At 42.7% G+C, this 21591-nt stretch overlaps 1 protein-coding gene across 1 annotated transcript in view; it reads left to right on the forward strand.

The window, feature by feature from the left end:
• Nucleotides 1-1613: 1613 nt before the first annotated feature.
• Nucleotides 1614-21591, forward strand: part of LOC124004823 (serine/threonine-protein kinase TAO1-like) — a 32867-nt gene continuing 12889 nt past the window's right edge. Inside the window, exons 1-13 of the mRNA XM_046313635.1 lie at nucleotides 1614-2163; nucleotides 15316-15572; nucleotides 15675-15746; nucleotides 16840-16941; nucleotides 17045-17090; nucleotides 17190-17286; nucleotides 17418-17531; nucleotides 17686-17777; nucleotides 19628-19721; nucleotides 19845-19926; nucleotides 20109-20279; nucleotides 20763-20963; nucleotides 21131-21271. Coding sequence (XP_046169591.1) covers nucleotides 15441-15572; nucleotides 15675-15746; nucleotides 16840-16941; nucleotides 17045-17090; nucleotides 17190-17286; nucleotides 17418-17531; nucleotides 17686-17777; nucleotides 19628-19721; nucleotides 19845-19926; nucleotides 20109-20279; nucleotides 20763-20963; nucleotides 21131-21271 — 1344 coding nt within the window. The 5' untranslated portion in view covers nucleotides 1614-2163; nucleotides 15316-15440. The remainder of the gene's footprint in view (nucleotides 2164-15315; nucleotides 15573-15674; nucleotides 15747-16839; nucleotides 16942-17044; nucleotides 17091-17189; nucleotides 17287-17417; nucleotides 17532-17685; nucleotides 17778-19627; nucleotides 19722-19844; nucleotides 19927-20108; nucleotides 20280-20762; nucleotides 20964-21130; nucleotides 21272-21591) is intronic.

Raw genomic sequence — 21591 nt, forward strand, 5'->3', positions numbered from 1 at the left:
TGAAGGAAATTCTTGGCAGGAAAGTACTACTGAGTTTTTTTATTTTTTATGTCACAGTTTTTCTTCTTCTTAGCGAACACTTGAAAAGCTTTGGATAGGCTACATCTAGCGCCCTGTCACCCAGCCTCTATTCTAAATTATATCCTTTTGTAAAAGGGTATATTTAATAGAATTATCTTTCAAAATCCTCTGTGTTAATCTGGATGCACCTTTGATATACAGCACTGTATTCTTCATGATCACCTTTTTTAAATGTAGCATCAGACTTAAAACCTGCTGTAGCAGTGCAGCACTGTTGTATCTCCCATGCATGACATGGATTGAAAGGCTTCCTGTTCACTTGGATAAAGAGTCTTATTGGTCGGGCTGGCCATCTGGTTGTGAGCCAAACAAGGGCACAAGCTGCTTATCTGGAGCACCAATTGGTTCACTGTAGTTTAGAAGAGAAAGTTGTCGGGCAGCTTTTTTTCACTGCTTCACAGTCACAATAACCATGAATTAGTCTAAGACAACAGGTTTCTTAATGTAGGATCAACTGGATTAGCCTGTAATGCAATTACAAAGCAATTACATACTAATTTACTATGTAATATCTAGTGTGATTACAGTGTTATTACACAAGTCTCTAATACTCCACTAGGGTGTTTTTGTGTGAAATGGTACAGACATTGATTTCACAAACCTAATTTGTGAAGGCTGATGTACAAGGATGAAATAATGGCTTATAATATGGCCATATGATCATAACTCATTATAAGTTGTTGCAGACAAATAGACATGATATGCCCTACACATGAGCAGCAAACCAATAAAAAGTCTAGATGACAACCCTAGATCTGTTGTCATCTGAGCATACTAGTCCTGCTAATATCACTGATACAATAAGTTGGCAGTTTTCGTTTTTGTTTATATATATATTTTTGTACTTTTACCCCCTTTTCTCCCCAATTTTGTGATATTCAATTGGTACTTACAGTCTTGTCCCATCGTTGAAACTCCACTACAGACTCGGGAGAGGCGAAGGTCGAAAGCCATGCATCCTCCTGAACATGACCCTGCCAAGCCGCACTGCTTCTTGACACACTGCTCGCTTAACCCGGAAGCCAACCGCACCAATGTGTCGGAGGAGACCAAGTCCAACTGGCAACCGAAGTAAGCTTGCAGGAGTCATTAGAGCATGACGGGACAAGGAAATCCCAACCGGCCAACCCCTCCATAACTTGGATAAACCTGGGCCAATTGTGTCACCTCATGGGTTTCCCGGTCACGGACAGCCGTGATACGGCCTGGGATCCAACCCGGGTCTGTAGTGACGCCTCAAGCACTGCTATGCAGTGCCTTAGAACGCTGTTCGACTTGGGAGGCGGCTGTTGTCCTTTTCTTCAGGGTGTTAACATAAAACAGTATAACTCACAAATAATAATCTATAATAGCCTAGTTATTACCATATGCATAATTTGTTATATATTACAATAATGTATCTGTATCTGAATGATAGATACAATTCGTTGTTGTGCTATGGTCATGCCATTTTATTTTGTCCATAATAAAATATTTAGCCTGCAGATCAGTAACTGTATTGTCACCGCCCCTTGAGCTTTTGGTAGGTTTGCTGCTCTATGCGTTTCGATCAAAGCAATGACTGTATATGAGTAGGTCAGAGGGAGTTTACAGCGATAGGGCGGAACTGGCTGAATTGGAAGAGGACGGGAGAGAATCCCAACATAAACACAGAGAAATATTGAACATACTTCTACTCTCACTCAAAGAAAAGGCCTCTCCACTCTTCCGACGGTATCAAGGGTGCGGTCGCTTTCAGTTTGGGTGTTTTCGTGGTGTTCCCTGAGCTTCCCTCACATTTCCCCGCCGTATTTGTCACGGAGGGAGGTGGTGGAACGCACAGCCGCCATCTTTGGGATCTGCCTGTAGTACGGGAATCGACAATCTGGGCCCCAGTTACTCCAAGGGTGATTTTAGATTTTAGACAACTCTACACAGCCAATCTAAAGCTACAACTCGGTTGACAACTTCGAAAAACACCAGAAATCAGTGCAAGGAAAATATAATACAGGAAAAAACAAATCCAGTACTCTTCCTGTCCAAAATTGGTTGAACCACACGACATTATCTGCTCCGCTCAAACCATCCAGGCCTGTCGGAAGGGTGAGTTTAAACTGGCTAGGAATAACTAATAATAGATAGCCTCATATGTTTTAACGCCTTAAAATGTAAATGGTACGATGTTAAACAATGTTTGTAACGAAGCCCAAAAATGTACTAATACCTACAACACTTGTCATATCACCATAGATTGCTTGCACACCACATAAGATACTAAGTTGGCTTCCATGGCTAGCTAGTAACATCAAGTTCTCGGCTGCTGAGCGAGCCGTAGCATGATTTCACATCGACCACACTACTCCAACGGGGTGTAGGTAACTAGCTACCGGTAACTTCCAATTTGTTGACATTAGTAAATTAACCAACTAACTAGCTGGCTATCTAGCTCAAGTTGACTGCCTTGTCTAGTACAGTAGTAAATGTTTTATCGATTTTATTTTGGGGAGTCAAGATCTTTGAGCGATGTCCTGGCTATAGCTAGCTAGGTACTGTTATGTGTTAGCTATGCCACTACTAGCCTTGGCTTGCCAGCGAGCAAACGATATGGTTATGGAGTCAAGGGACATTTCACGATGATGAGTTTGGCTTGAACGTGATTCGTCACGTGACACTCTTGCTACTGTACTATCACATTAACTAGGGTACATATGAGGTGTATGTCGCATCTGTTTCAAAGATCAGATGGTAAACAAAACAGATGTTTTGTTTTTATGTTATCTCTTTCTTTGATCCACACGGGGTTTGTTTACAAATGCGGGGTGTTCCAGTCGTTATTCATCATTCATATGAACAGAACACTTCTAAATGCATTTGAATAAGTCTACAATTGATTATTTTTAAGAATAAGACACCATTTGGCAACAGCTTACATTACCATCCAGCTGCTATTACGGTAGTTTAGACTATGATTATATTTGTTAGCTATGTGACATTCATATGCCCCAAGCCATTAACGTTGGCATAAAAGTGTTCCATAAATGATGGAAGGCAAGATAAATGAGATGTCCTCCTGGCATATTGATTCATAATTGTAATTTTGCTGTTTCAGCTGTGTGTGTGTGTTTTGGTCAATGAAAATTAAACGAATGAAAATGAAATAAAATGGGTGCTACTTCACCTTGTGAACTGAAACGAGTAGGCTATGTGTTCATACTCATTTCATTTGTTTATGGGTGTCTATTACATAATCATTCAAACAAAGGGGTCAGGTCAATTTAGTTTTCAATTCAGGAAGTAAATTGAATATTGGTAATGGTTTTCTACTGTGACGATTTATAAATTCATGAATTGCATTTCAATTCACTTGAAAAATGGTATAATGCGTAATGCAGAGAGAGATGCACATAGGCCCCATGGATGGACAATAAGGATGGCCTATGTTTTTATCCACACCTTTGCATTGTCAATACCTGAGATGATTGATTAGCCTATCACAGACTACATTACACTTACACAGATAATACAATACAGTTGTTTTCGCCTATAAGAGCTCCAAAGCAAAACCGTTGCTAGGCCTGTATAAGCTATGATAGAAGAGTCTTAATGCCCGAAAAAGTCCCAGCAGTGCCTATAGCTGAGGAAACAGGAAATGCAGTGCAGTGACAGCATGCAGAGAGAGGGAATTCCATCCCTCCAGCTTTGTTGTCCTGTCCGGCTGCATTCTTGCTGCCTCTGTGTGTGTGTGTGTGTGTGTGTGTGTGTGTGTGTGTGTGTGTGTGTGTGTGTGTGTGTGTGTGTGTGTGTGTGTGTGTGTGTGTGTGTGTGTGTGTGTGTGTGTGTGTGTGTGTGTGTGTGTGTGTGTGGGGGGGGGGGGGTGTCAGTAGCACGCCGAAGTGTTTCATTAAAGGTATCCGTTACCATCGCTGTCACTACTCTCACGTGCCTCCTGCTGTTCAAAACGTCACCATCATGAGAGAGAGGCTACAACAACAAGGCTCATTCATAAACAACAATGGCAATAAAGAGCCACAGTCGCATGCCGTTAATGAGACTTTATTTCAGGACTGTGGCTGCGTCTGTGCAGCAGGGTAGTGAGTGAGTCGTCCAGTGTTGCGGGACAAAAGATGTCTGCCTGCTGAACCTGAGAGACTGGGGTCTGGCTGTGCTGTTCCTCCCAGGCCGAGAGGGAGAGGAACAGTCTTGTGACTCTGGCGTCAGAGAGGGAGAGTGTTGCTCAGTGTGTCTGTGCAGCTGATCATCTGAGCTGGCAGGGCACTGTCAACTTTCTTCAGATAACTAGCTAGCTATCAATAATTACATCATGTTTGACAGCCAGCAATAAATGACATGTTTATTGAGGCATACAGACAGTGACATGTTGGGTTACTGGTAAAAAATATTTGGTATTACCCCCCCAAAAGAAATAATTAGGCACTAGTCAATTTTCTGATGTTGTCGAGGAGTGGCTATGTTACTTCCACATGTTGGTCTTCCTCAGGCAATGTTAGATTAGGCCTAGTAAAAAACAGTTCAGCTTTTTTATTTGAGAATTGAAAATACCTCTTAAATATGTATTTGAGTCTATTGACTGAGGAAGTGTGTCTGTACTGACCTGTACAGGTCTAACAACTAGCTAGTTTTATGGTATGGATGGTAATGGTGCATCATCTTTTTCTTAGTTATCTACTGTGTTGTAATGTTGGGTTTTCTTTGTGTGAGGTTATCAGCTGCAGTGCTATTTTCTTTGTCTGTGTGCATACCAAAATAGTGGAGCAAGACGGTGTTGGGGGAGAGGCGGAGAGTCACTGTCTATCAGCCTGGACACAGCACACTGGCTTTCTTACAGTAGTTGCTGTTTCTATGGAAACAGGAGACTGTGATCTCTTCCGACTTCGTTCGCCAGAATGGACCGAGAGCTATAACTGGCCACTCTCCAGAGCTCAACCTTACATCACTGGCCAGTGTGCCCATCCCTTGCTCCTATTATTAGGCTCTTCTGTGACATCCAGGGTCGCTCAGAGGGCCGTGATCCTAGAGTAATTTCTTTCTAATTGTCTGCCTAAAGCAGTCCATGGTAGAGGTCGACCGATTAATCGGAATGGCCGATTAATTTGGGCCGATTTCAAGTTTTCATAACAATCAGTAATCTGTATTTTTGGACACCGATTTGCAGATTTTTTTTTGCAAATAAATTCATAAAAAATCCTACAAAGTGATTTTCTAGATTTCTTTCTTCTAATTCTGTCTGTCATAGTTGAAGTGTACCTATGATGAAAATTACAGGCCTCTCTCATCTTTTTAAGTGGGAGAACTTGTACAATTGGTGGCTGACTAAATACTTTTTTGCCCCACTGTATATATTTTACACCTTTATTGAACTAGGCAAGTCAGTTAAGAACACATTCTTATTTTCAATGACGGCCTAGGAACGGTGGGTTAACTGCCTTGTTCAGGGGCAGAACCCACAGATTTTTACCTTGTCAGCTCGGGGATTTGTTTTTGCAACCTTCTGGTTACTAGTCCAATGCTCTAACCACCGGCCTTACATGGCACTCCACGAGGAGCCTGCGTGGCAGGCTGACTACCTGTTACGCGAGGGCAGCAAGTTTCCAAGGTAAGTTGCTAGCGAACATTAAACTTATCTTACAAAAAACAATCAATCTTAACATAATCACTAGTTAACTACACATGGTTGATGATATTACTCGTTTATCTAGCGTGTCCTGCGTCGCATATAATCGATGTGGTGCCTGTTAATTTCTCATTGAATCACAGCCTACTTAGACAAACAGGTGATGATTTAACAAGCACATTTACAAAAAAATGCACTGTCGTTGCACTAATGTACCTAAACATAAACATCAATGCCTTTCTTTAAAATCATATCTAGTTAATATTGCCTGCTAACATTACTTTCTTATAACTAGGGAAATTGTGTCACTTCTCTTGCGTTCCGTGCAAGCAGTCAGGGTATATGCAGCAGTCAGGGTATATGCAGCAGTCAGGGTATATGCAGCAGTCAGGGTATATGCAGCAGTCAGGGTATATGCAGCAGTCAGGGTATATGCAGCAGTCAGGGTCTATGCAGCAGTCAGGGTCTATGCAGCAGTCAGGGTATATGCAGCAGTCAGGGTATATGCAGCAGTCAGGGTATATGCAGCAGTTTGGCAGCAGCAGGGTATATGCAGCAGTCAGGGTATATGCAGCAGTCAGGGTATATGCAGCAGTCAGGGTATATGCAGCAGTCAGGGTATATGCAGCAGTCAGGGTATATGCAGCAGGCAGGGTATATGCAGCAGTCAGGGTATATGCAGCAGGCAGGCTATATGCAGCAGTTTGGCTATATGCAGCAGTCAGGGTATATGCAGCAGTCAGGGTATATGCAGCAGTCAGGGTACATGCAGCAGGCAGGGTATATACAGCAGTCAGGGTATATGCAGCAGTTTGGCTATATGCAGCAGTCGGTATATGCAGCAGGCAGGGTATATGCAGCAGGCAGGGTATATGCAGCAGTCAGGGTATATGCAGCAGTTTGGCTATATGCAGCAGTCAGGGTATATGCAGCAGTCAGGGTATATGCAGCAGTCAGGGTATATGCAGCAGTCAGGGTATATGCAGCAGTCAGGGTATATGCAGCAGTCAGGGTATATGCAGCAGTCAGGCTATATGCAGCAGTCAGGGTATATGCAGCAGTCAGGGTATATGCAGCAGTCAGGGTATATGCAGCAGTCAGGGTATATGCAGCAGTCAGGGTATATGCAGCAGTTTGGCTATATGCAGCAGTCAGGCTATATGCAGCAGTTTGGCTATATGCAGCAGTCAGGGTATATGCAGCAGTCAGGGTATATGCAGCAGTCAGGGTACATGCAGCAGGCAGGGTATATACAGCAGTCAGGGTATATGCAGCATTTTGGCATATGGCAGTCGGTATATGCAGCAGTCAGGGTATATGCAGCAGTCAGGGTATATGCAGCAGTCAGGGTATATGCAGCAGTCAGGGTCATATGCAGCAGTCAGGGTATATGCAGCAGTCAGGGTATATGCAGCAGTCAGGGTATATGCAGCAGTCAGGGTATATGCAGCAGTCAGGGTATATGCAGCAGTCAGGGTATATGCAGCAGTCAGGGTATATGCAGCAGTCAGGGTACATGCAGCAGGCAGGGTATATACAGCAGTCAGGGTATATGCAGCATTTTGGCTATATGCAGCAGTCGGTATATGCAGCAGGCAGGGTATATGCAGCAGGCAGGGTATATGCAGCAGTCAGGGTATATGCAGCAGTTTGGCTATATGCAGCAGTCAGGGTATATGCAGCAGTCAGGGTATATGCAGCAGTCAGGGTATATGCAGCAGTCAGGGTATATGCAGCAGTCAGGGTATATGCAGCAGTCAGGGTATATGCAGCAGTCAGGGTATATGCAGCAGTCAGGGTATATGCAGCAGTTTGGCTATATGCAGCAGTCAGGGTATATGCAGCAGTCAGGGTATATGCAGCAGTCAGGGTATATGCAGCAGTCAGGGTATATGCAGCAGTCATATGCAGCAGTCAGGGCAGCAGTTTGGCTATATGCAGCAGTCAGGGTATATGCAGCAGTCAGGGTACATGCAGCAGGCAGGGTATATACAGCAGTCAGGGTATATGCAGCAGTTTGGCTATATGCAGCAGTCGGTATATGCAGCAGGCAGGGTATATGCAGCAGGCAGGGTATATGCAGCAGTCAGGGTATATGCAGCAGTCAGGGTATATGCAGCAGTTTGGCTATATGCAGCAGTCAGGGTATATGCAGCAGTCAGGGTATATGCAGCAGTCAGGGTAGCAGTCAGGGTATATGCAGCAGTCAGGGTATATGCAGCAGTCAGGGTATATGCAGCAGTCAGGCATATGCAGCAGTCAGCAGTCAGGGTATATGCAGCAGTCAGGGTATATGCAGGGTATATGCAGCAGGCAGGGTCAGGTCAGGGTATATGCAGCAGTTTGGCTATATGCAGCAGTCGGTATATGCAGCAGGCAGTATGCAGGGCATATGCAGCAGTCAGGGTATATGCAGCAGTCAGGGTATATGCAGCAGTTTGGCTATATGCAGCAGTCAGGGTATATGCAGCAGTCAGGGTATATGCAGCAGGCAGGGTATATGCAGCAGTCAGGGTATATGCAGCAGTTTGGCTATATGCAGCAGTCAGGGTATATGCAGCAGTCAGGGTATATGCAGCAGTCAGGGTATATGCAGCAGTCAGGGTATATGCAGCAGTCAGGGTATATGCAGCAGTCAGGGTATATGCAGCAGTCAGGGTATATGCAGCAGTCAGGGTATATGCAGCAGTCAGGGTATATGCAGCAGTCAGGGTATATGCAGCAGTCAGGGTATATGCAGCAGTCAGGGTATATGCAGCAGTCAGGGTATATGCAGCAGTTTGGCTATATGCAGCAGTCAGGGTATATGCAGCAGTCAGGGTATATGCAGCAGTCAGGGTATATGCAGCAGTTTGGGCCGCCTGGCTCATTGCGAACCTTGTGACCTATTTATTCCTAACAAAGGCCGTAATTAATTTGCCAGAATATTACGTAATTATGACATATCATTGAAGGTTGTACAATGTAACAGCAATATTTAGACTTAGGGATGCCATCCGTTAGATAAAATACGTAACAGTTCCGTATTTCACTGAAAGAATAAACGTTTTGTTTCAGGATTCGACCATTTTAATGACCGAAGGCTCGTATTTTTGTGTGTTATTATGTTATAATTAAGTCTATGATTTGATAGAGCAGTCTGACTGAGCAGTGGTAGGCACCAGCAGGCTCGTAAGCATTCATTCAAACAGCACTTTTGTGTGTTTACCAGCAGCTCTTCGCAATGCTTCAAGCATTGCGCTGTTTATGACTTCAAGCCTATCAACTCCTGAGATTAGGCTCGTGTAACCGATGTGAAAAGGCTAGCTAGTTAGCGGGGTGCGCATTAATAGCGGTTACATCGGTGACGTCACTCGCTCTGAGACTTGGAGTAGTTATTCCCCTTGCTCTGCAACGGCCGCAGCTTTTGTGGAGCGATGGGTAACGCTGCTTCGAGGGTGGCTGTTGTCGATGTGTTCCTGGTTCGAGCCCAGGTAAGAGCGAGGAGAGGGACGAAAGCTATACTGTTACACTGGCAATACTAAAGTGCCTATAAGAACATCCAATGGTCAAGGTATATGAAATACAAATCATATAGAGAGAAATAGTCCTATAATAACTACAACCTAAAACTTCTTACCTGGGAATATTGAAGACTCATGAAAGCTGGTGGTTCCTTTTAACATATGTTCTCATGTTCTGAGCAAGCTTTTTTACATGGCACATATTGCACTTTTACTTCCTTCTCCAACACTTTGTTTTTGCATTATTTAAACAAAATTGAACATGTTTCATGATTTATTTGAGGCTAAATTGATTTTATTGATGTATTATATGAAGTTAAAATAAGTGTTAATTCAGTATTGTTGTAATTGTCATTATTACAAATAAATAAAACAATCGTCTTTCTTGGCTTTTTTGGTCCTCCAATAATCGGTATCGGCTTGAAAAATCCTAATCAGTTGACCTCTAGTCCGTGGCGTGCATCATATCCGAGGGAGAGAGCACTGGACTGAGTGAAAAAGTGGACAGCACAGCACTGGTGTTTTTTCTTCTTCAATCCATTAACGACACAACTGAATTCTTACACATGATGAAACCCTTGAGACACACTGCACACAACTCTTGTTTCCGCGTGTCTTGGTTCTACTCTACTTTGGGTGTGGTCTGCCACTCTGCACTTCCTCTACCTCATACTCAGCATGATACCTTGCTGTTCTGGTGGGAACAAAGTAAGGAGAAAAAGAATGACATTACCACGTTTCCATCACAGTTTTTATGCGAGTAAAGTCATACTGTATACATTTGTTTTTTTTACGATAGCTGTCATGGAAACTGGAAGTTTCAGTACAATTTTACATATGCAGACGGATAATTTGTTCTTTCGACATGGTGGGATCTGTCTGTGTTGGTAAAATTGATTATGCGAGAAATGGCGGTGGAAACGCCTTTTTAATGCGCAAATATTGATATATTAACCATCATATCCAAGTAAACTTGGAGTCACTCGATGATATGGTGTGTGGGCCTCCCACTACGACTCGGGAAAGCATGCAGTTTATTAGGCTACAGATCTTAACAGTGCTTGTGTAAAATCACCGGGGAAGCCAAGCCCCCCCCCCCCCCCCCCAAAAAAAAAAGTCATATTACATCCTATGTGTTGTGATAATTGAGTTGTTTGCTCTATAACCAGTGGCAGAGTAAATTCAACCACACCTTTGTTTTTTCACAAAACCGGATGGTAACCTCTGTCTTGTGAAGTCCACAATGCATATTGCATGTACAGTAACAAACAGTTACATGACCTACAGCATTGTCAAGGAAGTTAATGTTTCCAACATTTTTGGACCACTAAGAGTTGCCGCAAGTCGCAAAGAAAACACTATTCCAGAACTATTTCAACTTCAACATTTCAACATCATCAAATCACCTATGCTTCGTCTAATACAGTGACAATTAAAAGATACCAAAAAACTATTTAGTCCAATCAACGTAAGCTAGATATGATGTGGCTGTCCATGGTTAGGATATCTGTGTGTGTGTGTGTGCAAGTAGAAAAACATGTGGACTCGCCCTACTTTTTGTTGTAGTTTTTAACCATTATTTAACTAGGCAAGTCAGTTAAGAACAAATTATTATTTTCAATGACGGCCTATTTTCAATGTCAGTGGTCACTGTGCAATTGCTTGTGTTAGAAGTGCAAAAATGACCAAAGCCAAACCCCGTTATATTTTTAAAAGACATTTTAGACAGTTTGATGAGCAAGCGCTCTTACGTGATCTGTACCATAATATTGACAGAGTAAGTCTGATTCCTGATGTTGACACTGCCTGGAAATATTTTAATATGAAATTTGTGTCCATTTGTGAAAAGCATGCTCCTGTGAAGAAATGTAGAATCAGTAGAAGGGACACTCCCTGGTTTTCAGATAACTTGGCAGAATTAATTAGAAAGAGAAATATCTCTTGGGTTCAAGCTAGACATACAAATGCTCCTGTTGACTGGGTCTCCTTCAGAGCACAAAGAAACAAATGTACAGGATTGATCAGGAAGTCCAAATCAGATGACTATTTAAATGCAGTCACAGAGAACCTAAACAACCCTACCAAGTTCTGGAAGCCAATCAGATGACTATTTAAATGCAGTCACAGAGAATCTAAACAACCCTACCAAGTTCTGGAAGCCAATCAGATGACTATTTAAATGCAGTCACAGAGAATCTAAACAACCCTACCAAGTTCTGGAAGCCAATCAGATGACTATTTAAATGCAGTCACAGAGAATCTAAACAACCCTACCAAGTTCTGGAAGCCAATCAGATGACTATTTAAATGCAGTCACAGAGAACCAAAACAACCCTACCAAGTTCTGGAAGCCAATCAGATGACTATTTAAATGCAGTCACAGAGAATCTAAACAACCCTACCAAGTTCTGGAAGCCAATCAGATGACTATTTAAATGCAGTCACAGAGAACCTAAACAACCCTACCAAGTTCTGGAAGCCAATCAGATGACTATTTAAATGCAGTCACAGAGAATCTAAACAACCCTACCAAGTTCTGGAAGCCAATCAGATGACTATTTAAATGCAGTCACAGAGAATCTAAACAACCCTACCAAGTTCTGGAAGCCAATCAGATGACTATTTAAATGCAGTCAGTTCTGGATCAGATGACTATTTAAATGCAGTCACAGAGAATCTAAACAACCCTACCAAGTTCTGGAAGCCAATCAGATGACTATTTAAATGCAGTCACAGAGAATCTAAACAACCCTACCAAGTTCTGGAAGCCAATCAAATCAGGGTCAGGTTCTAATGTATCTTCTGACCTTCCTGACCATTCTAATGAAATGAAAGAACAAGCCGATATTGTAGGGGTTTTTAAAAACGGTGGTGCCCATGCCTCTAATGTCAGCTCGGTTACAGTCAACTATGATATAGGCTCTCATGTGAACCATTTTAACTTTGAGCCTGTTTCTTATACTGAGGTCTATAAAGCACGAAAGGCAATAGACACTAAAAAGTCTGCACATCCAGACAACCTGGACTCCTACCTCTTAAAGATAGCAGCTGGTATTATTACTGAACCTGTGGCTCACATTTTCAATTTGAGACTCTTGACTAATTCCATACCCATCATTTGGAAATCAGCTCATGTCCTCCCACTGCTAAAGGGTGGAGATCCCTCAGATGCTAATAACTATCGTCCTCCAAACTGCCTATCCTAGCCAAAGTCTATGAATCCCTAGTGAACTCAGTAAAAAAAACATGTTAATTGAAAGTAACATACTGAGTGAGGTTCAGTCTGGCTTTAGATCGGGGCACAGCACCACAGCTGCAGCTATGGCCGTGGCAAACTACATCATTAATGCACTTGATAAAAAGCAACATTGTGCTGCTCTGTTTGTGGATTCATCAAAGGCCTTTGATTCAGTTGACCATGAATTGTTGCTAGCTAGACTCAGAAACATTGGTCTCAGTGAAGGGGCAGTAAATTGGTTTAGGAATTATCATTCTGACAGAAGACAACGTGTATATACTGACAATCACAAGTATAGCTTTCTTGAGATTAATAAAGGTGTGCCCCAGGGTTCCATTTTAGGTCCAGTGTTGTTCTCATTCATTTTTATTAATGATTTGGGAAATGGGATGCAGATGATAGTCATATATTCAGTTACAGTCATGGTTCAGGCTGTTCAAGAGCTCCAGATGCTTTTCAATCAACGCAGGCCTCCCTTTATGGTCTCAAACTGGTCTTGAATGTACAAAAAACTAAATTCATGACCTTTACCAGAGCTAGAACTCGGACAGAGAAGGTTAACATGGCCACATCTGGTGGCTTATCCATTGAAAAAGTGTCATCATACAAATACCTAGGTATTTGGTTGGATGACAAGTTGTTCTTTAAAGTTCATGTGGATAATCTTGTGACAAAGCTTAAATTGAAATTGGGTTTTATTTTTGTAATAAGGCTTGCTTCCAGCTTATGGCTAGAAAGAAGCTTGTTCAGGCCACTTTTCTCTCTGCAATTGATTATGGTGACTTGTTGTTTTTGCATGCAGCCTCCTCTGTCTTACAGAGACCAGACTCTGTTTATCATGCAGCCTCCTCTGTCTTACAGAGACCAGACTCTGTTTATCATGCAGCCTCCTCTGTCTTACAGAGACTAGACTCTGTTTATCATGCAGCCTCCTCTGTCTTACAGAGACACTGGACTCTGTTTATCATGCATCCTCCTCTGTCTTACAGAGAGACTAGACTCTGTTTATCATGCAGCCTCCTCTGTCTTACAGAGACCAGACTCTGTTTATCATGCATCCTCCTCTGTCTTACAGAGACCAGACTCTGTTTATCATGCATCCTCCTCTGTCTTACAGAGACCGGACTCTGTTTATCATGCATCCTCCTCTGTCTTACAGAGACCAGACTCTGTTTATCATGCATCCTCCTCTGTCTTACAGAGACTGGACTCTGTTTATCATGCAGCCTCCTCTGTCTTACAGAGACCGACTGGACAGAGACTGGACTGTTTATCATGCATCCTCCTCTGTCTTACAGAGACTAGACTCTGTTTATCATGCAGCCTCCTCTGTCTTACAGAGACTGGACTCTGTTTATCATGCATCCTCCTCTGTCTTACAGAGACTGGACTCTGTTTATCATGCATCCTCCTCTGTCTTACAGAGACCGGACTCTGTTTATCATGCAGCCTCCTCTGTCTTACAGAGACTCTGTTTATCATGCATCCTCCTCTGTCTTACAGAGAGACTGGACTCTGTTTATCATGCAGCCTCCTCTGTCTTACAGAGACTGGACTCTGTTTATCATGCAGCCTCCTCTGTCTTACAGAGACCAGACTCTGTTTATCATGCATCCTCCTCTGTCTTACAGAGACTAGACTCTGTTTATCATGCATCCTCCTCTGTCTTACAGAGACTAGACTCTGTTTATCATGCATCCTCCTCTGTCTTACAGAGACCGGACTCTGTTTATCATGCATCCTCCTCTGTCTTACAGAGACTAGACTCTGTTTATCATGCATCCTCCTCTGTCTTACAGAGACTAGACTCTGTTTATCATGCATCCTCCTCTGTCTTACAGAGACCGGACTCTGTTTATCATGCATCCTCCTCTGTCTTACAGAGACCAGACTCTGTTTATCATGCATCCTCCTCTGTCTTACAGAGACTAGACTCTGTTTATCATGCATCCTCCTCTGTCTTACAGAGACTAGACTCTGTTTATCATGCATCCTCCTCTGTCTTACAGAGACTAGACTCTGTTTATCATGCATCCTCCTCTGTCTTACAGAGACTAGACTCTGTTTATCATGCATCCTCCTCTGTCTTACAGAGACCGGACTCTGTTTATCATGCATCCTCCTCTGTCTTACAGAGACTGGACTCTGTTTATCATGCAGCCTCCTCTGTCTTACAGAGACTAGACTCTGTTTATCATGCATCCTCCTCTGTCTTACAGACTGGACTCTGTTTATCATGCATCCTCCTCTGTCTTACAGAGACTGGACTCTGTTCATCATGCATCCTCCTCTGTCTTACAGAGACTGGACTCTGTTTATCATGCATCCTCCTCTGTCTTACAGAGACCGGACTCTGTTTATCATGCATCTTTGTGCTTTATTATAAATGCCAAGTCACTCACCCACCATTGCACCGTGTACCAAATTTTAGGTTGGACCTCCCTTTATATGCCCAGAAAGATACATTTGGAGGCGTATTCCGAGTTCATTGATGCCCCATCCCCCATGTAGACTTTTCACCGTTTGATAATCACATTAGAAGTCCTGGTCACTCTCCCTGTCCAGGCTGTTGTTTCTTCTATGTCCCAGAGAATCAATTTCACCATTCACCCCTCAATATCAGAACTTGATTAATTTTGGGTCCCATGTGGCTCATTTGGTAGAGCATGGCGCTTGCAATGCCAGGGTTGTGGGTTTGATTCCTACGGGTCAGCAGTACAAAAAAAGTATGACAAATGTAAGCACTCACTACTGGAAATCGCTCGAAATAAGTGCGTCTGCTAAATGACTAAGATGTAAAAAAAAAATATATATATATATATATATATATTATTCATGTGCTATTGTGCTAGTTCTCACTCTCTCTCCTCTCCATCCCCAAGGTGTGTACACATATGAGGCCGCTGTCCTGCAGATGAGCTGTCGGTGGGGGCTGTCGCGTCGCTGTCGCATATCCAGATAATCCCTGGCCGCGGCGGTGGCAGCACTGGCACGTCCCCCCCTCAGCATGCCCAACACCAGTCGGGCGGGGAGCCTGAAGGACCCCGACGTTGCTGAGCTCTTCTTCAAGGAGGACCCCGAGAAACTGTTCTCAGACCTGCGAGAGATTGGACATGGCAGCTTCGGTGCAGTCTACTTTGTGAGTACTTGGACTCGCCACTCTGTGCTCAGTAACAGAGCTGGACTTCCATTCAGAACTGTTTAAGATATAGGGCAAGGTGTTGACTGTATTTTTCTTCAGGCACGAGATGTGCGGACCACTGAGGTGGTGGCCATCAAAAAGATGTCATACAGTGGAAAACAATCCAACGAGGTAAGAGACAGATTGTGCATCAAATGCCATTGATGTTACACCAATTACCTTTCATAATTCTAGTTTTGGTAGTAAGCATCTCTCACTCAATTGCAAATATAATTTTTTTCTTCTGAAAAGCTCAAAAATATGTAAATCAGATAATTGTGTGACAATGTCAGCACAGTGGACAAACAATATTATCTATTGATCCCATGATAATTTATTTAATCAGTGGTGTGATGAAACATGTGTTCTCCAGGAAACAATTGCTTCATGTTATAAAGGTTACCCAACTTCAGTGAGTTGACACAGTAGAGGCCTGTTGCTGAAGTTGTTTGCTGTCTCAATATTGGTTTACTGTGAAAAGGCTCATTAGCATGTATTCTAACAAGGCCTAATCCTTCAAGATCCTGTCCTCAGTGGGTTCGGAGCATTAGACCTACAGTTTTTGTAAGGTTTGGTCTCCAAAGGGATTTGTTGTGTTACTCAGCAGTTTTGAATTAAAACATCTTGCTGGAGATAAGCTTATTTGCTTAAAGTAGTGGAACTGCCAATCAGTGGCCTATTCCCTAGGGTTCAGTCTAAAAACAGTTGATAATCAGATTTGAATCTGGCAAAATGACTGGATCGGGTAATTCATTAACCCAAAGAAGTAGAGTGGCACTCAAAGGGAAGTAACTAAAGTTCCATGTAGAACACATAGTTCCAGCCTGCATCTCTGTCCCTAGCAATCTGCAGTTGCTATATCCATTTTTGGACTTATTCATGAATGATATACTTGATTCTTGAAGTATATAACCAATATAACTTATAATAAATACATCAAAAATAAATAAATGCCATCTGAGCTTAGTTCCCATCAGAACCCAAAATATAAGCTTGTTTTACTCCAGTATATGTAAACATTGTAAATGTAAGCAAACACTGTATAGCCTCAACACGCTTAAAACTATAATTGTGATATCATGGATGGTCAGTCTATAAATTTGAGTGGTTACATTTCTCCAGGCTCATCCCTCAGCTTTTTACCAAAACAACATGCTGGGAGATTGGTCCTTTTAAAGCTTGTTATGCAAAAATGATGTAATTGTTCCACTCTTTTACCTTACAGAAATGGCAAGACATAATCAAGGAGGTGAAGTTTCTGCAGAGAATACAGCACCCAAACAGCATAGAGTATAAAGGATGCTATCTGCGAGAGCACACTGCCTGGGTAAGAGTGTTATCTGAATGGAAAATAATGCTATGATAACAGGGTGAATACTCTGAAACTGTACATTATTTAGCCCAGTATAAAACACTCTCTCTTTCTGTAGCTGGTGATGGAGTACTGTCTAGGCTCTGCCTCAGATGTCCTGGAAGGTAAGATGGTAGTTTTGAGATTATAAGACGAGTTCTTCTTTGTGGTTTTCCCCATGATTTGCATCACTTTCATTCTCTCTCTCTCTACATCCTCTGTAGTTCATAAGAAACCCTTACAAGAAATGGAAATAGCAGCGATTACCCACGGTGCTCTACAGGGGCTGGCTTACCTTCATTCCCACAACATGATTCACCGGTGAGTCCTCCTCATACCTGTATGTGTGGACGTGCTAGACTGACTTCTTTGTGCCCTAAGGGAGGGAGTGTGCCTGTGCCAGTGGAACAAAGCTGTAAGGACATAATCTCTTTCCTCTGTCTGTCTGACAGAGATATCAAGGCAGGGAACGTCTTGCTGACAGAGCCTGGCCAGGTGAAACTTGCAGATTTTGGTTCTGCCTCCATTGTCTCGCCAGCCAACTCTTTTGTGGGGACGCCATATTGGTGAGTTTCAAAATCCCAATGTACGAGAAAAAATAGATGGTGTTTGAAATATGGGGAAGAATTTAGAAATGGGGCACCATCTACAGTCTCATTCAATATTTTCCATCAAATCAAAAGCAGTTTACCGGTCATTATAATTGGGATGTTTCCTCAGGATGGCCCCAGAGGTAATCCTGGCTATGGACGAAGGTCAGTACGATGGGAAGATCGACATCTGGTCTCTGGGAATAACCTGCATTGAATTAGGTAAACTCTCTCGTCCATGTACTCAACTCTAGACTAGCTCTCCTGTTGTTTTAATGCTCTCCTTCATTCATTCCATATCTTAAACCAATATCTGGTTTTCTTCTTCATACTGGTTTGAATAATACAGAGCCTTCAGAAAGTATTCAGACCCCTTGACTTTTTCCACATTTTGTTTCGTTACAGCCTTATTCTAAAATGGATTTAAAAAAGTGAAAACCGGTTATTAGAAATGTTTTCAAATGTATTAAAAATAAAACGTACCTTATTTACATAATTATTCAGACCCTTTGCTATGAGACTCAATTGGGCTCAGGAGCATCCTGTTTCCATTTATCACTTGATTGGAGTCTACCCGTGGTAAATTCAATTGATTGGACATGATTTTGAAAGGCACACACCTGTCTATATAAGGTCCCACAGTTCACAGTGCATGTCAGAGCAAAAACCAAGCCAGGAATTGTCCGTAGAGATCTGTCGAGGAGCAGATCTGGGAAAGAGTATCAAAACATTTCTGCAGCATTGAAGGTCCCCAAGAACACTGTGGCTTAAGTCATTCTTAAATGGAAGAAGTTTGGAACCACCAAGACTCTTTCTAGAGCTGGCCATCCAGCCAAAACTGAGCAATCAGGGGAGAAGGGCCTTGGTCAGGAGGTGACCAAGAACCCAATGGTCACTCTGATAGAGCTCTAGAGTTCCTCTGTGGAGATGGGAGAAACTTCTTGAAGGACAACCATCTCTGAAGCATTCCACCAATCAGGCCTTTATGGTAGAGTGGCCAGAAGGAAGGCATTCCTCAGTAAAAGGCACATGATAGCCCGCTTGGAGTTTGCCAAAAGGCACCTAAAAACTCTCTGATGAAACACATATTGAACTTTTTGGCCTGAATGCCAAGCGTCACGCCTGGAGGAAACTTGGCAGTATCATGCTGTGGGGATGTTTTTTAGTGGTAGGTACTGGGAGACTAGTCAGGATCGAGGGAAAGATGAATGGAGCAAAGTACAGAAAACCTGCTCCAGGACCTCAGGCTGGGGCAACGGTTCACCTTCCAACAGGACAACAACCCTAAGCACACAGCCAATACAACGCAAGAGTGGCTTCAGGACAAGTCTGAATATCCTTGACTTTAACCCGATCGAACATCTCTGGAGAGAGTGTAGCAACGCTCCCCATCCAACCTGACAGAGCTTGAGAGGATCTGCAGAGAAGTATGCAAGAAACTTTTTTATTTTATTTTTACCTTTATTTTACTAGTCAAGTCAGTTAAGAACAAATTCTTATTTTCAATGATGGCCTAGGAACAGTGGGTTAACTGCCTGTTCAGGGGCAGAACGACAGATTTGTACCTTGTCAGCTCGGGGATTCAAACTTGCAACCTTTCGGTTACTAGTCCAATGCTCTAACCACTAGGCTACCCTGCCGCACAATACAGGTGTGCCAAGCTTGTAGCGTCATACCCAAGAAGACTTGATGCTGTAATCGCTGCCAAAGGTGCTTCAACGAAGTACTGAGTAAAGGGTCTGAATACTTATGTAAATGTTATATTTCAGTTTATTTTTATTTTTATAAGTTAGCAAACATTTCTAAAAACCTGTTTTTGCTTTGTCATTATGGGGTATTGTGTGTAGATTGAGGAGGAGGGGAAAAACAATTGAATACATTTTAGAATAAGGCTGTAACTTAACAAAATTTTGAAATTGGCAATGGGTCTGAATACTTTCCGAAGACACTGTAAATCTTTTGTCTGTCTTCCTATTACTTTAATATGACATCTATCTGTATTCCTCCTTGTTATGTTTTACTGTTAGTGGATCTTGGTAAGCTATTGTTTTCTCTAATCTCTTTGTTTCTAGCTGAGAGAAAACCTCCACTGTTCAATATGAATGCGATGAGTGCCTTATATCACATAGCGCAGAATGAAAGCCCCACACTGCAGTCAAGTGAATGGTACGTCATGTAGCTTCATCAGAGTTGACTTATTATTTAGGAGAAGGCATTTGTCCACTTTTAAAGTGTGTCATGGTGGGAACGAAACTAACTCTTCCTTCTTGTCCCCGTCTCTCAATTCAGGACGGATTACTTCCGAAACTTTGTAGATTCTTGCCTTCAGAAATTCCCCCAAGACAGGCCCAACTCGGAGGTACTGTTAAAGGTAAGATCTCTCAGATATCTTATATATGATGATCTACCAGTGCCAAAATGTATAGATACATATCTAGCTGGCTCTGTTGACTTGATTTTGAGTGAATGTTAAATAAATAAATGAACGTGAATCATACCCACCCTCAACTGAAAAGAAAATGATTGGCCCCTCTGCCTCCCTCTCTTTCTCAGCATGCGTTTGTGCAGCGGGAGCGGCCCGACTCTGTCCTGATGGACCTGATCCTGAGGACCAAGGTTGCAGTGCGGGAGCTGGACAACCTGCAGTACCGCAAGATGAAGAAGATCCTCTTCCAGGAGGCTCACAACGGCCCTGCAGCCGAGGCACAGGACGGAGACGAGGAGGTCAGTCGCCCAATGCGGCTCTGCTCTCCTGTGGATCTTAGTTTGAGATTAGCATGGTTTATACCAGAACCATTGTCGTCTTTGAAAACACCATAAGTAGGCTAGAAATAATAATGATAATATTTCATTTGTAAATGCGCATTTCCCACACTCAATGTACATGAGGTAGAAAACAGCACACAAACAACATTCAGCAAGAAGTTTTAAAAAACGGACCACAACACATTAAATCATTACCTACTAATACAACATATAGACTTGAAGCAGATTTAGTTGTGTTTTAAACAAGGAAAGAGTTTAATAGTAGTTTCTCTAAATGCACTATAATTAGGTTAAGGGAGGCCTGGTGGGGAGGCCTGTTTCTCTCAACATTCAGTTGTTCCTGTTTATCCTCTGCTCATAACCTGCTATAGTTGACACACTGTGATTCAAAAAGGTATTTCACTCACTTGTGTCTTGCTGTTGTTATGGCGTTGTCCCCAGGAACCGGAGCAGAGTGGCAGGACAGGCACAGTGAGCAGCGTTGGCAGTAACCAGTCTATCCCCAGTATGTCGATCAGCGCCAGCTCCCAGAGCAGCTCTGTCAACAGCCTGACCGACGCCGGAGATGACAAGAGCGAACTGGACATGATGGAAGGAGACCACACAGTCATGTCCAACAGCTCCGTCATTCACCTCAAACCGGTGGGTAGAGATGATCTTGGAGCTGGACCTGCAGAATAACTGTACACTGCCTTAATTATATTGAAATACACAACATAGTGATTATAGTGTTTCCTAGTGCCTTTTACAGATGATTTTGAAGCATTTTTTTCTGCTGTTGAAGTACTGCGTTGTATTTGTTTCCTCAGGAGAAGGAGACGACTTATCGTGAAGAGTCGGAACCTAACAGCCGGCCGCTCACTGAGCCCCAGTCTCCCCCTGCACACACTCCACGGCCAAAACACCACCGCAACCGCGAGCACTTTGCCACAATACGCACAGCCTCCCTGGTAAGAGCACATCGAGCCATAGAAATACAATGGTACTGTAGTTAACATGATTTAAAATGGACCCTTAAAGTGCAGTCAAAAACATGATTTTTCAGTGTTTTATATACATTTCCAAACTGAGGTTGGAATAATACTGTGAAATTGGGATTATAATGCCCTTTTAGTTGTATGAAAAGACTGCCAGAAATGTCAGCCTGTTTTGGTGGGATGGAGTTTTGGCCTGCCTGGTGACATAACCAGGCGGTAAATTAGTTAATGGACCAATAGTGATGCATCCGCCCGACTAGCATCACTATTCTGGACGGTTCTGACTTTGAATA

This window comes from Oncorhynchus gorbuscha, linkage group LG19 (assembly GCF_021184085.1).
Source record: "Oncorhynchus gorbuscha isolate QuinsamMale2020 ecotype Even-year linkage group LG19, OgorEven_v1.0, whole genome shotgun sequence".
NCBI classification, from domain to species: domain Eukaryota; kingdom Metazoa; phylum Chordata; class Actinopteri; order Salmoniformes; family Salmonidae; genus Oncorhynchus; species Oncorhynchus gorbuscha.